General features: G+C 33.8%; 1 protein-coding gene across 1 annotated transcript in view; it reads left to right on the top strand.

Moving 5' to 3' along the window:
- LOC129231005 (endoplasmic reticulum membrane sensor NFE2L1-like) overlaps positions 1 to 15972 on the top strand; it is a 123421-nt gene that overhangs the window by 66294 nt on the left and 41155 nt on the right. Inside the window, 4 exon segments of the mRNA XM_054865249.1 lie at positions 11646 to 11777; positions 12501 to 12600; positions 13619 to 13754; positions 13756 to 13897. Of these exon segments, the coding sequence (XP_054721224.1) occupies positions 11646 to 11777; positions 12501 to 12600; positions 13619 to 13754; positions 13756 to 13897 (510 nt within the window).

Below are 15972 nucleotides of genomic sequence, written 5' to 3'. Positions count from 1 at the left end.
AAAAATGAAATTTAAATTTTAAATTTAAATTTTTCAGAAAAGGTATGATGAATTTTTTTAAAAAAATTCTCGAAAATTTGTGTGTATTTTATCTTAATTTGTGCTAAGTTTCAAGTTGGGATCTCAATGGGATCATATTTTTATGAATTTTTAAATAAAATTTGACTTATGAAATAATGACATTTTTCAGTCTAACTAGTTAAATATGGCGTTCTCTTACTGGGGATGATCTAGTAAGTGGTGATTGATCATGACTATGCTTGAAGTGAGCTGACATGAATTTGTAGATTAGTATCCCCCCCCCCCTAAGCCACACAACCACATTTTATCTTTTTTTTTTTTTTTAACTTTTCAAAATGTAAAAATAAATAAATAAATAAATAACCAAAATGAATAGTAAACTTATTAAAAGTTGGGTAAATGTTCTTCTTTAAAGCAAGACCCCCCTCCCCCGAAACCACCACTTTTATTATTATTTACTTTTTTTTTTTCAAAACTATTTTCAAAATGTAAAAAATAAATAAATGAATAAAATAAAACAAAATGAATAGAAAACATATTAAAAGCTAGTAAATTTTCTTCTTTAAATCAAAACAAAGTACAATACCCCCCCCCCCCCCCCATTCCACTCCCACACCAACGATTAACACTCTATATTAGTCATCGCCTCACCTGATGCTTTTTTTTTTTTTTCAGACCAAGTGTTTCTTTTTCAATCCTTACTTCACAAAGTGTACTTGAATTAATACACTATCTGATAAGGAGTTATGATTCATTTCATCACCCTACCCCTGCACCAATTTTCAATTTTGGAGGCACGAAAGAAATAGTTTGTCTCAAGATCATAGCAAAATAGGAGTGTTTCCCCCGTGTTGTTCCATTCTTGTGACACTGAACTAAAAATCTAAGTATCAGATCATATTGTCTGTCCGCATAAAACTGTCTTTCTACAGCATTTGGAGTGCAGCTGGTTTTTTTTTTTCTTTTCTTTAAGGTTTTCTTTTTAATTTCAGTTGTAAAGGAGAGCAATGCAGCGAGATCTATTTATACATATATTTCAAGCAGTTATAGATCAAACAAATTTTGCTAGTTTGAGCATAACCTTCCATATTGTTAAAACTTCATTCCAGATTGTCCCCTCCCCTCTACCGTCCCACTTTCCGAAAGAAAAAAAAGCTGCAAATGAGTTTTTCTATTTGTCTGTTAAAGTTTTTCAGACTTTTAGTTTTTTATGACCCCCCCCCCCCCATTTATAAGCCTTAGTCACTACTGATGTTTAGCAGCGTGCGTCCCAGTTTATTATGATTATAACTCTTACATGCCAGCCTTTTTTTTTTTTTTGAATACAGTTTTGAGAAAAAAAAAAGATGAAACGTGGTTGTGTGGCTTAGAGGGGGGGGGGGGGGGGGGACTAATCTACAAATTCATGTCAGCCTCACTTCAAGCATAGTCATGATCAATCACCACTTACTAGATCATCATCCCAGTAAGAGAACGCCATATTTAACTTGTTAGAATCTGAAAAATGTCATTATTTTCATAAGTCAAATTTTATTTAAAAACTTCATAAAAATATGATCCCATTGAGATCCCAACTTGAAACTTTGCACAAATGAAGATAAAATACACTCAAATTTTTTGAGAATTTTTTAAAAAAAATTCATTATACCTATTCTGAGAAATTTTAAATTAAAATTTAAATTTCATTTTTTAAAAATTAAAATTTTCTTGAAATTAGTCATGTTGCATATCCCATTAAACAATAACTAATGTACTTTAAAATGCTTTTTACCAAATCTTTTTATCTATATTTGGTGCTGAGTTATCGTCCATTTTATGTTCAAGCATCCATGAAAAAAAAGAGGGTTTTTCGAAAAATCAAAGTGTCATAAATAAAAAAATAATAGAGATAAAAATCTAAAAATTTGGACTTTTGATTACCTCGAAGGGTACAATCGATGAGCCAAATTTCAAAGAAATACAAAAAGGTGAGGGAAAAAACTTTGGATCACTTGACATGGAATGACCCTATAGCAAACGCGAATGCTTCCCACGAGTCAGCTGGTATTGTTGAATTAGACATCAAATTGTTTTTCCGAAGGAGAAGGAAGAAAAATTTGCGTAACGAATAATAGTTAAAATATAAAGAAAAATAAAACCTATTTTCAAGAAACCCGGAAAACCAATTAAAAAGTTTACGGATATCTTGCGTGTTTTATCATTATTTTGCTTTATCTTTCTTATAAACAATTGCGTCGATTGTATAGATATGGATATAGAGCTGTTATTTTAATGTAACCTTACTTTTCTGCAAGTTTGTATACTAATACCCTTTCTTTTTTTAATCAGTATATGTGTGGGCTTAACTTCCTGTTCCATTTTCAATTATTTTCCTGCCATAATGTAATTTCTTGCTGCAGCAAATATACAAACGAAAATAGAATTTTAAGAGACTAAATCTGTAAAAATGAGGTCAATTATTTGAGTTTAAAAGCCTTTAGTTGAAGTTTCTTGTGTATTTTTTGTTGTGCTTTATTTTATTCATTTATTTGTTCATTTTTATATTTACTTCAATTTCTGCATTTCCAGTGCTTTGACCTTTCAAATCGAATTTCTTCAGCAAGATAGAAATTGTGCCGAACAAAAATTAATTGCAAAAGAAGATAGTATATTTAACATAATATAATTTTTTATCCGTAATGAAAGAAAAAAAAAGAAGAGTTAACTAGAATCGTCAATTTTTGTCTTTAAATCACCATGCTGAAACCAGATTTTCACCAATATATTCTGTAGAGTAATGTTCCATACTACTCAGGAATGAAACATAAGTTGATTCCTGGTCTGGTATTCAATGCATGGGATATTAAGCAGATAATGTTCTTCGGTTTTTAGAAATTTTCTGCTGTGAAAAAATTTCAAAGCTAAACTTTCGTTTTCTTCTGAAGTTCATGGATCTGGTTACCCTGAAAACGAAGCACATTTTGTTTCCGTATATGCTCCCTAAAACAATTAATGTAAAGCATAATTTCACTATTCAGAATTTGCATCTATCGTCGGCGTTTAAGCAAAAGTCACTAATTTCACAAGAAACATTTAATGGACTACTACACACTAATGTGCAGTCGAAGCTTTCAGTCGATTATTTTATGGCATACAACTACTATAAAGTTACAATTGTAATCGTGCTGTGTGAGTTGAGGTAATAAAGCAATGTTTTTTATTTTTTTCACAACGAATCATGCAAGTAAATCGACTATGTTTCAAAACTCGAACTTTAGATTTAGTGACTTTTGCTGAAACGCCAAAAGTGAAAAATGTACCGCTTAGTTGCTTCATAATAAGAATTAAGCTGCGATCAAGAACATATTTTTGCTAAATGCGTAAACAAGGTGATGTAGTAATGAGATTTAATACACTTCTAGGAATGTTAGCTTTCTTTACACAAACGGCATTCTAAAAGGGAGGGAAAAAAGGCGAGTGTCGTAGGAAAATGTAGAAACTATTTAAAATTTCTCGGAAAGTCGGGAAGTTTCAAATACTGTTTAGTAAGATTTTAAATTTTCAACTTTGCTTTGGTATACGTAGTAAACTTAGAAAATCTAGTGAAAGGTGCTGAAATTGAGCGAAATATTTTTACAGTAAACTCCCGATTATCCGCTTGTGACTTATCTGCGGGGCGGATTATCCGCGAACCGCGACCTTCTACACTTAGAAAAAGAAAAATCCGCCATGAGTAACTGAATATAAATAAATGCACACATTTTAACTTAACAAATGCAAAGTCTGTTTTTATACATTCCTGTTTCTTTCTTCCCTGCCATTTCCGACTAACATCAAATCTTCCAAGTTCTCCTAAATCTAAGTAGTTAAACCTGATTTTTAAGTAAACCTCACTTATTGAAGTTTAGAACTACACTACTTTGCGCGCGTAAACGAGTGACTGGACCAGTATTGAAAAAATTCTCCACCCCCTCCCCTGTGCGTTTTTCGTGTAACCTAGTTTCATCTGTTCCAGGGAATCAGCTTGCGTGATCTAATTGCGTATATGTGCAAGCCGTTTGCAATAATGAGCGATCCTTTTTTAACTTTTTACTTGCATTTTTTACATACACTGTTATCGATTCTGCTACAGTTTAAATGTATGATAATGTTATTGATATTTTTAAGCTAGTCCGTATAATAGCATCGTTTTTAACTAGTTTACGGATTATCCGCGAATTCACTTATCCGCGGTTGCCTGCCACCCGATTCCACGAATAATCGGGAGTCGACTCTACATTTATTTATCTTTACGTGTCTCTCGATGTCTGTATGTCTGTTACGCGCGTAGCACCTAGACCGTTTGGCCGATTTTCATGAAATTTGGCACAAAATTAATTCGTAGCATAGGGGTGAGCACCTCGAAGCGATTTTTCGGAAATTCGATTTTGTTCTTTTTTTATTCCAATTTTAAGATCACTTTACCGAGCAAATTAACACAACGTAGACGAGCAAACTACCATATGTGACAATGGGCGAGCAAAGTAAAATAGCAAATTGGCGAGAATTTCATCATTTGTAAATATACAGGCGAACCAAATGACCTTTAAATTTTCTACCACGGGCAAAGCCGTGCGGATACCGCTAGTGTGGATATAAAAGAGGAAACAACTAGGGTTACTGAATTTTGAGCAAAAATCTTCCTTGTCTGACTCTTAAGTCAACCCAAAAATCGATTTTTGACAAATATAACGATCCGACTGAGAAAATCTTTGAAATCTAGTGATTTTTTCTCCAGAATTATGCTGGATTGCCCAATAAATTATTTTTACTTCCCGTATCAGTTGTGTAGGTTTTTACAGGAAATATTTGATTGTTTTCAAGAGTCACTGAATCAATATTGTACAAATCTTTGCTTATTGCGTAACGTAATTGCAATGATACTAGGTTAATTGGTTTAAATATCTGTTCTCATGTTTAAACAACTGGTATTTAGCGTTTCGTTTGGTCTTCTTGGGGTATGTAACATGCAAAAACACATATCCAATTATAATCAAAAATCAATATGCGACTCTAATAGCTTGTATTTCTATCGAAACATTTTCCAGAGAAAATGTAAAATATTTTACTACTCTATTCTCATAGAGATTGTGACATTTTACTTCATTTTACAAAAAAGGAAGTATTGTATTCGCGAAAAACTTTTCACTCAAAAATCGACCTTAATTTCCATTTTACTCACCCCCTAATGAATCTTGAGGTTTTTTTTTTCGACGCGACCACACGTGGATAAGTGCCTAAGAACGTATAGATACGCGAAATATCCATTTTGACGATTCCCGAGTTAATTACAACGAGTTTTCTCGTGACGTCTGTATGTATGTGCGGATATGCGTATGTATGTCGCATAACTCAAGAATATGTATGAATGAGTATGTCCTAGAAAGTTGAAATTTGGTACGTAGACTCCTAGTGGGGTCTAGTTGTGCACCTCTCCTTTTGGTTGCATTCGCAATATCAATGGGGTATCTAAAGGGGTATTCCCCCCCTTTTGGGGGGAAATCATTGTTAATTTCGATGTAAACTCAAGTGGTGTTATAATTTGGCGGACACTTGGCGATATATCGCCAATATTCTGGTCGCCAAGTTTTGTCGCCAACTTGGCGACAAATTTAGCGATTCAAATTTTTTTTTTAAATCTAGTTTCAATTTGGCCATTGTTGGTGATATTTAGAGAGTAAACTATTGAGTCACGTTTAAAATGACAGTAATGGGGAAAAGACATTAAATTGGAGTGAAAGGAAGTCATGTGATACACACATCAGCTCGTTTCTTTTAAAAGTATGTCTAAATTTAAAATATAAGTTGTTCGACACTTAAGTTAGATTTAAAATTCTTTAGAATGGTTGAAGTGAACTCTTTTCGGCGCATTTTTTTAGATTAATGTTGTGTAAATTATGAATTCAGTGATTAGCATTACTTATCACTTCCGAACTTACTGCACAATTGTTGTTAATGAAAAGACATTTCTCTCGAAACTCAGCGAACTTCACATATAAACTGATATTTATTTTGCATTGCAGCTTAAAAAGCAACCTTTTTTCTTAGGAAAAATTATACTTTCGACGCTACAAATGAAAATCAATTTCACTATATTTTCTTATGCAGGGTGATGTTAAATAAATCAGTTACTTAAAATATGCTATATCGTTACTAGAAAAGTTTATAAAATTCCAGTTTCATGGACGTTTTTTTTTTTTTTTTTTTAACAGTAAGGATGACTTAGTGTGCCGAGAGAGAATTCCAGTTTTCCGAAAAGCCGCTGCCATGGCTTGAAAAAAAAATGGAAACTACTTTAAATGCTGAAATAGTTCACGTTCAGTCATTGTTAACTCAAAGCGAAATAATCTGTTTTTTTTAAAGCACAATAGCTTTTTGGTCATTTTTAAATTGAGATTTGCTTTGATTGTTTTGCTACGATTGTTTTGCGCTTGTCTTTTTGTTTATCCAAATAACCTTGCTCTGTGGGTGGCTTTTTTTCAAAAGCAACTATGCGCGTCATTAAAATATCGTTTCAACTGTTCTTCTCCCGAAAGCAATTATTCGAAGTGCAGTTGCTTCCATTAAAATAAACTTCATGAAAGTTGTCTACCTTCTAACTGAGGAGAGGATATGTACTCTAAGAATTCAGAAAAGGAATATGATGAGAAAAAGGAGAACAAAATGATTTTGAAAGTTTGTCACTGTCCCCGGATGGGTCATTGAGGATTCAAAGAAAGCGTTTTAGTGACAGAGCGACATAAAAATACCCGTATAAGTATAAAAATTTAAATTTTAATTTTGGGTGTAACAAATCAACCAAAAAAAAAATCTCAACTTTACTATCTCAAATTTTTTATGCAATCACGGCATCTTAAATTAACAATCTATACTCATAACTGTTAAGAGATAATTTTTTTGAGCTCTTTAAACCCCTCCCCCCCCCCCTTTTTTTAAAACTTACTATCAGTGCTTTGTAACGGCCGTGGTGGCCTGGTCGGTAAGGCATCGGAGTTGTGAACAGAGAGTCCTGGGTTCGATCCTTGACGGTCAAAGATCCACCATTTTCATTGATAGTGATTGTAGGACGTTAAATATGCTCGCAGTCACAAAGTCCTCCGAGTGAAACGATACCTCTCTTGGGGCTGTACCAGGCATAGACATGGAAACCGGTTCCGGTTCCCATGTCTATGGTACCAGGGATTGCTCGGATCCTCGGCGGTTATTCCAAGCTCGTCAGCTTGCGAGATCGAGATTTTCACTCACGTGATCGGTTGTGACGTAGAAATGAAAGAAAAAAAATAAAAAGTCACAAAATTGTATTCTAATCTACTCGAACCTAGCCGCAAGTTAAGTTCGAGTAGATTAGAGTACTACTTTGCGACATTTCTACATCACAACCGATCACGTGAGTAAAAATCTCGATCTCGCAAGCTGACGATCTTGGAATGACCGCCCTGGTCTGGATCAAACAATCAGAGCGTCTTCATAGTCCCATATCCAACTGGTTAAACCACGAACAGTGGTAGGTACGGGGGACCCTAGAGTAAAAAGTGCTTTATAATTCAAGTCCTGTGGGAGCTGTAGAGTTGTATAATAGCTCATTGCATGCACTTTAATTTGATACATAATTTGAATGCATTTCGATAAAAAATGTTTTTCCACAATATTTTAAATTTTGAAATTCAAAATTTTGTAAGATAGCTTCTTTTGAAATTTTGAAAAACAATATGTGATTTTTAATGCGTTGTAATGAATACATGCAACTATTTTCCGCTTGGGCCATGAAGGGATCGCAGTTACTAAAACGTTTTAGCAAAAATTGTAAAAACGGCGTGCTCTACATTATTTGCTGTAACTGCTGATTCCTTCATAGTCCCAATTTAAAAATTTTTGTGAGCATTAAAAATCAACCTCCCCCCCCCCCTGCTCCTCATTTTTAAAAGGCATGATCTCAAAAACTGTTGATTTTTTGAATTTGAAAATTTTGTCGAAAAAAACCTATTCTTTTCGAAAAGTATTCAAGTTGCATATCAAGTTAAAGTTTCTCAATTGTCTCTACAATGAGCTATTATACAGCTCTGTAGCTCCCATAGAGCTGGAATTATAACATTTTAAAGCAGTCGACAAGTTTAAAAATTGCTTTTAACGAATTTCAGTCATAATTATCAAGTATGAATTTTTTTTCAAACTTATACATAAATTTAAGATGTCCAGGACTTTTTTTATTGCAATCTTTCGCATTTACGTTTTTTGCAGTATAAATTCTTCTTATTACAACATAGTCTTTAGCCCAGCAAAGTCTGGATATCAATTTTTATGATTCATAAAACTTTCAATCAATCCCATGATCAAGACCCCCCTTACCCAATGGTTGACCCCCCCCCCCCCCATCCCTCGTATTTGAATTTGATTCCGAGACGGCTCAAGTCTAAGAAGCAGTAAATGCATATTTTACTATAAATTTAGGATGTTTGTGCATTCAATGTATTGTATGAAAGCAAAAATAAATAATATTAGAGTTGTATATATTTTTTCTGAAATACGTTTTAAAAAGTTCATCTTCAAACAAGAAACTAGTCCGAAAAAGTGAAATGAACTGCTGCACTACTCCTTACTTTTAATTTTCAAAGTTGAGTATGAACCCTGTAGAAATATGTCTAGTTATGTATAGAACTATATGTGGCATGTTGCTGCCCCTTGTTTTTGGCCGCCCGCGTGCATGCACTACACACTTGCTAGGATTGGCCCCGAGTAGGTAGAGATTCAGAAAATAAAGTGTTTTTTTAGAGGTATAGAACTTTAGGTTCAAATAAAACACCGTTAAATGATATAAATCGCCATGAATTTGGCTTTATTCGAAACATGATTCTTTGCCATTTTTATTTAAATGTGATTTCTGGTATATGGCCACTTCGGCTGGATTGAAGAACATCTAATCGGGAAGTCCAATTTTCTATCAATTTTTTCAGCAATGGGGGCCGTATGTGAGTGATATGTGGCGAATGTTCTTGTCCAAAGCATCAATCGTCTGTGGCTTATCGGTGTAGTCCTGAGACTTCACACAGCCCCACAAAAAATAGTCCAGCGTAGTTAAATCGCATGATCTCGCAGGCCAATTCACGGGTCCATTAAGCGAAATTATTCGTTCACCGAAAGTTTCTTTCAATAAATCAATTGTGACACGCGCTATGGGCTGTGTGGCGTGTTACACCGTCCTATGTTGTCTATTCATGATGAAATGGCAAACCAAACTAAACACAAAACAAGTGACAACTATCAAAATGGCCCACAGATCAAACAGTGTTCCCGATTTAAAGTTCTATACCTCTAAAAAAAACACCCTTTAGGTATCAAAAGAGTACTAAAATCTGGCCATTCGGACAAATCATAGTTTATATATGATTTTATTTTACCATAGTTTATTATTATGGTAAAAATTTTAACTGGAAAAATAAGTTTCGAGAAATGGGGCCGATTTGTTTTGCAATGTTGTAACACACAAAACCTAGGTTAATATTGGCAAGATGGCTAGTAAAATTCTGACGCTTTCTTCTTAAAGCACATGATAATTTCAATCACAATCTATTTTGATGAAGCATATAAGCGAGCAAATTACAATCAGTAATGCCTGTTTAATTCTGTATGTCACATCATTTTCCTAAGAACCCATATGATTTTTGTCCTTCGTTAGATTAATCCAAATATTACGAGCATCTGCAATTGAAAAGTTCCCTTTCTAAACTAAATCAAGATCATTAGCATAGGATTTTATTTTTTACAATGATGAAATGAAGTTTAATATTTTAGTTTATTTAAACGAACATCATGTAGTAATTACTTTAAACGTTAAATTAAGTTAAAGTTATTAAAGATACTTTTAAGTTTTGGCCAGTTTCTGCCTCTGGACTGGTAACAAAGTAAGCTATATTTTTATTTATTTATTGAGCAATCACGATTGCTTATTGCTTTCATTTGACTGTTTTTGGCGTGTTCATTTTATTTTCCCACCAGCACCCTCCGCACCATCACCGTCGACCGGCTCCTCACGATGCTGCTCCTATAGCAAAAGCCGTCTCCAGGTTGCATCCATGTCCTACACACACGCGCATACATACGCAACTACACACACACACGCACACATACGCACACATACGCACACATACACACACATACACAAACACACACTCAAACACAGACACCTACACATACACACACACATACACACAACTACCCACACACTTATGCCAGCACACAGACACACACATACACATACCCCCTACACACAAGCACACATACCCCCAACACACAAACACACACGCCTACATACACACACTCGTGATTGCGAAAAACATAATTTGAATTCAAGATGTCAAAATTCAAATTATTATTTTTTTTTTCACCATGTGTGTTTATTTCGCTGATACATAAAAACGGATGATTTTTTAAATCTTCTAATACTTCACGCCCCGCCGGTTAAAAAAAATTATTATTATTTTTATTGATCTCGGAGAGGGGAAGGGGTATCAGGAGAATGATGAAGAGACCCCCTTTAGTTTAAGTTAGGGGCTCGGTTTCTCTCTTGTTGAAAACTAAAAAAAAAAAAATCTGCATTTTGAGCTCCTGTAAAGGACAATTAGAGCTATAAAAATCAGGAAGAAGTATGTGAACAAAGAAGTTTTAAAAGTTATGTCGTGCCTGATCTACTATTTTTTTGAACTGAGCAAAAACTGCAAACGGCGCCTCTGAACATCTTCCTTCAAATTTTTGTCTAGTTTCTACAAAAAAAACACAAAAATGGGTTTAATTGCCCCCCCCCCCCCACACCAGAAGGTGCCGCCCGGTGTCATACTTATATAAGATTAAGATGAAGTGAAACATCTTTTAAATAGAGAAAGTTATTTTAGGTTTAATTTTCGGAGTTTGATTTTGATCTGCAAGAAAGGGGTTCTATTTTAGGGCCACCCCCTTTCCTATGCCACTGCTACTATACTGTCATCGTGTTTCAAATTTTTAAATTTCTGAAAAAACGAAATGCATTTTCTATGCGCTATTTTAATTCTAGAGATCTCTATTAAATTCTTGTCTGTGGCGCCATCTGTATGTATTTATGGGTAGTATTATCCTATCCGTGTGTGTGTAACTAATCTGTGATAAGCGCGAACTTAGACCGAGAAGTGATAGCATTTTTCCTTTTTTGCTCCTCTTGTAGATATGGAATAGTGTGCTCCTATTGCACTCGATTGCGGAATGTTACTGTTGCGCTGAAAATTGTAAACATATTCCTTGTACGATATAGCTTCTTTTTCAATTTTGTGTTAAGCGCTGTTTTTAAAAATTAAATAAAAGTGTTCTTGTAAAAAAAATATTAAAATGCATATTAAATGCGAATGTAGTCAAGCATGCTATCCTCAGGTAATTATACTTAAATGTTTTTCTTTTTTTACAGTCTAATATAATCATCTGATTCAGTAATAGTTTTTTTTCCTTTTGTTTTGAATTACATTAAAGCATTAGTACTATGTTTTTTTTTTTTTTTTTTTCTACTAAAGCATTTGTTGCAAAATATCTGTATGTTTGTGTCTGGAGTATGTTTTTTTACAGAACTTATTTTTTTCCTCAAACAGGATATGGATCTCATTGAAATTCTATGGAAACAAGATATTGATTTAGGAGTTTCTAGAGATGCTTACGACTTTGACTCACGTCAATCTGTTGAAGCTGAAAAATTAAAAGAGTTAGAGTATTCAAAACAGCATGTAAGTATTTCCTTTTAATGGTTTTGCATTTTAGGCTTATTTTTAACTACAGTAAAATCCCTCTAATGCAGACACTAATGGGACAAATTTTTTTGTTCGCAATAGAGGGGTGTCTGCGGGACAGAGGTTTAATAATGTTATTTGCCTTTGAATCGGGGAATTTAAAATTGTCTGCATACGAGGGATGTCCGTTAGGAGGGGTTTTACTGCATTAAGTCTTCTGTTTTACAGAAAAAACAAATTGATTATTGCTCTTGGTTTGTCTCAATTCTGGTTTATACTCTGAAAAGTATTCAAATATGTTGATAATATTAAACTGATATTATGTTGCAGAAAAACGAAAATATATATCTTATAAGGTTAGAAATTGTGCTAAAGTTGATGAACACCAAACAAGTCTAATGTATAAATACTTAAAAAAGGACATAAGCATGATATGCAAGAGGAAATCATTGAGGAATTTTGTATACTAGCTACTTGTATGACAAAAGTGTCTTGTCACAAAATAATGGAACTCTTAATATTTATTTATTTAATGAATGAGGTATGTTATGAAGCAAGTTCTGTGTCACATTGTTACAAGGCTGTTTCCATATTCGCATTTAATTTTCACATATCCAAAATATTTGATTAAAATTACATTCAAAAACATTAAGGTTTTATTTTGTCTGTATTACTTCAACAAAGCTAATTGGGGCTGTATGTTTTCTTTTCTTTTCACAGGTTAAAGTGTGTTTTAATGATGATGACATTAAAGTTGAAGAAGAGACATCCCTGCCAGACGAATTAGCTGGCTTGAACTATACTATTGATTCTGAAACAGGTAATTATTTAGATTAAATGTTGATTTCTGAAAGTTTATTGAAAATATGGGTAATGTTAAAAAATCGTAGGGATTAAAATCGTTTCTTAAATGAAAACTCGTGTTTTAGTTGCAAGTAGCATTTGGCTATTTTTTAAAAAAAAACTATTTCTATTTTCTAATTATGCTAATTTCAAAGCATATGGTATCGCTTTTCAGTGAGAATAAGACAATTAAAACTTAGAATACAGGTATGCCCTCCTTCCCCAAGGAGGCATCCCCTCAAATAATAGACATTACCCTCCCCACAAGATTAAGCCCCCCCCCCTCCCATCAAATTAGATCATAACTCTTCTGATAGTGACTCCCATTAAAAATTACAATCGTACAGTCTGTCATGACCCCCCCCCCCCCCCTCCTCCCAGTGGACACCTGTAAAATGCTAAATAATTAAGTATTGTACATCAAACAACACATCAGTAGTAGTTAAGAGTTCTTTTTTCAAGCAAGTTAACTTTTTTAAAACAATGAATCCGCCCCCCCCCCCCCTCTCGATTCCAATTAAATTTTTCTTTCTATTCTTTTTTAAATCAAATATCAAGTCTTTGGAAGAAAAACAAATTTTTTAAATAATTAATGTATCAGTGTCACAAAAAATAAAGCGTCGCAAGTCAATATCACTGCTAGTTTTTGTTTCTATGGTATTCTTTATATTTATTTAGAAATAGAGGGGTTTTTTTTTCATTATTATTTTATTTTCCCCCTTGCATTTAACAAAAATGTCCATTGTTAAGTGCAAGTTGTTTTGCAATCACAGTTATATCATCACCTCAAAACAACAGTAGGATATCATTCTGTTATTCCTGAGATTACGTGTCTTACTGTTGCTCTGAGGTGACACTATATGTTCCTGTAAGAACTCTGATATTTTAATGCTCTTTCTGCTAAATTTAACAACATTAATCTAAGAATGTTGCATGATACAAATATTTTTAAATGTTCTCAAACTTCTGTATTAATGCTTGGAATATATTTTTAGGGGAATATATACTTGAAGAATTGACAACCTTTGGAGAAACTGAAGATTTACCACAACTTGAACCAAGGGAGGCTTTGCGAGAAGATTCATATTTACCTGTCAGTGAAAGTGCTCAGTCATTGAACTTGACAGATGTATTTTCCCCCTTCAGCTTTTGATCAGCTTCTGCCAGATAATTTTAGCACTGATTCTGAATTTTTCTTGTCTCAAATTGAGGATTTAGAGAAAGAACTTGCCCAGTTTGAGTCGTTAAACAGCACAGGAGCAAACTTTTCCATGGTGAGTGAATGTTTTGTTTTCATTTAAGAATATTACATCAGAGAGATAAGTATTTGACTGAAGAGGAAAATTGAAGTTGTGAACGGCTTAAAATGGCATTTAAAATTTAGGTTTTTATACTGGACTCATTGAGATCACCTTCATGTGTTGCATTCCTTAAAAAATATGTTCCTACATATTTTAATACACTGGTGAGTAAAAGTCAATGCCTACTTTTTGACAATGTTACATAGATTTGGATAAGTACTGTCGTAATAATAGTTGTTAAATTCCTCTAGTCTTGTTCTTAGCTCATACTGTCGGTATTGATTTTTGATTTTTTTTAAAAAAGTTTGTTTTACGAGTTTATTTCCTTGATATCCTATACATATGTAAACCCTTTGTTTAATCTGTTAATATTATTTGTGGTTTTAGTCTTAGGAATGGGGTTGAAATAAATACTTATTCTTAGCAGATCAAAATTTAATTAATCTATTGCATCTATATTAATTTTTTTTTTATTGCTACAGTATAATTTTTTTTCTATAATAATTTGTATTCATCTTTGTGGATCTTGCTGATATTTGTTTTTCCTACAAAATCCAACTAAATATCTGTTTCAAGAGCAAAATAATTTATTTTAAGCTCTAAGTGTTTTCGGCCTTTTTCTAATCTTAAGCAAACTTCTAATAGATTATATTAACAACATTTACTTCATTATTTATCTATAAACTTTCTTTTTAGCTGTCCCGTCATATTTTTGAAAATAGATCTACAGAAAAAATTGCCCCACTTGAATAATCCATTTTTTCTTTTGTAACATAAGTACAATTTGAATTGGGTTGGATGTTTGCTGGTTTATAATTATTTTCAAACAATGATGGAAGAAATTGATTTTTCTTTTCATTTTTTATGTGTTGAATTAAAAATCTGAACTTAAGTGTTTCAAATAATTATAATGTCTGACTTGCCCCGGCTTTCATATTATAGTAGACTCTTAAAAATCCAGATTAATGTGGCGGATGACCGAATCGTAAACGACATCAATTTTGTTGAAACATAGAGCGCCAGGTGCAAAATACATAAAATTGAATGATTGAAGCAATGTGGAATAATCGCTAGGGCTCGACCGATGGCATTTTTTGGCCGATGGCCGATTGTTTTCCTCCAAATGGCCGATTGCCGATGGCCGATGGCCGATGCTGTTGGCCGATGGCAAAAAAAAAAACTAACAGAAATAAATTGATAAAATTGTCAGGGATTTAAAGTATCGTTGATTCATTTCACTTTACTTCCTTTTTACGGATAAGGAATTGTAATACTCCCCCCCCCCCCCCAAAAAAATCAGATTTCGACCTAAATTTTTATTTTACGATCATCCAATTTAAACTTCACAAGTTTTTTCTGCGCATATGTACATGCATATGTACCTAAGAACATATAGATGACCGAAATATCCATTTTGAAAGCCTCCTTAGTTAAAAATTATCGCAAATTCTCTTGTGATGTTTTCATGCGCGTAAACTTACGTCACTCAAAATGAAATAGTAAGTTGAAAAACTCATACGTAGGTAGTATGATCTAAAAGTTCGAGGACAAGTTGTATAAAAAATTTACCGTGTATCCATCTACAAAATAGTCACCTTGAACGACTATGCACTTCTGCCACCGTTCGTATAGCTTTTAGAAGGACTCCTGGAAGACATTTATCGCAACCTCCTGTAAGGGCTCTTTCGCTGCTGCTTTGACTTCATCGTGCGGAAGAAGGCGTTTCATGTTGAGGGTGCACGGTTCGATTGGTCAATACTCTGATATGACAAACCAAAAACATCACGTTTCGTCGGACTTAGCTCCGTGTGACTTTTACCTGTTCCCAGCAAAAAAAAACATTTGCATGGACGCCGCTTTCTTCCGTCAGGAGAAGATAAAACCTGCAGCACAGAAGGTAGTGAAAAATGGCTTCCAGGAGTTTTTCCAAAAGTTATATGAACACTCGCAGAAGTACATAGTCCCTCAAGATGACCTTTTGTAGGTGGATGTGCATCGGTAATGTGAACTATTCTGGGTAAGGTTTTATACAGCTTATCCCACGAACT

The sequence above is a fragment of the Uloborus diversus genome, chromosome 10 (assembly GCF_026930045.1).
Source record: "Uloborus diversus isolate 005 chromosome 10, Udiv.v.3.1, whole genome shotgun sequence".
NCBI lineage: Eukaryota > Metazoa > Arthropoda > Arachnida > Araneae > Uloboridae > Uloborus > Uloborus diversus.
Note: the sequence above shows the minus strand (reverse complement) of the source record. Positions and strands in the feature narration are given on the sequence as shown.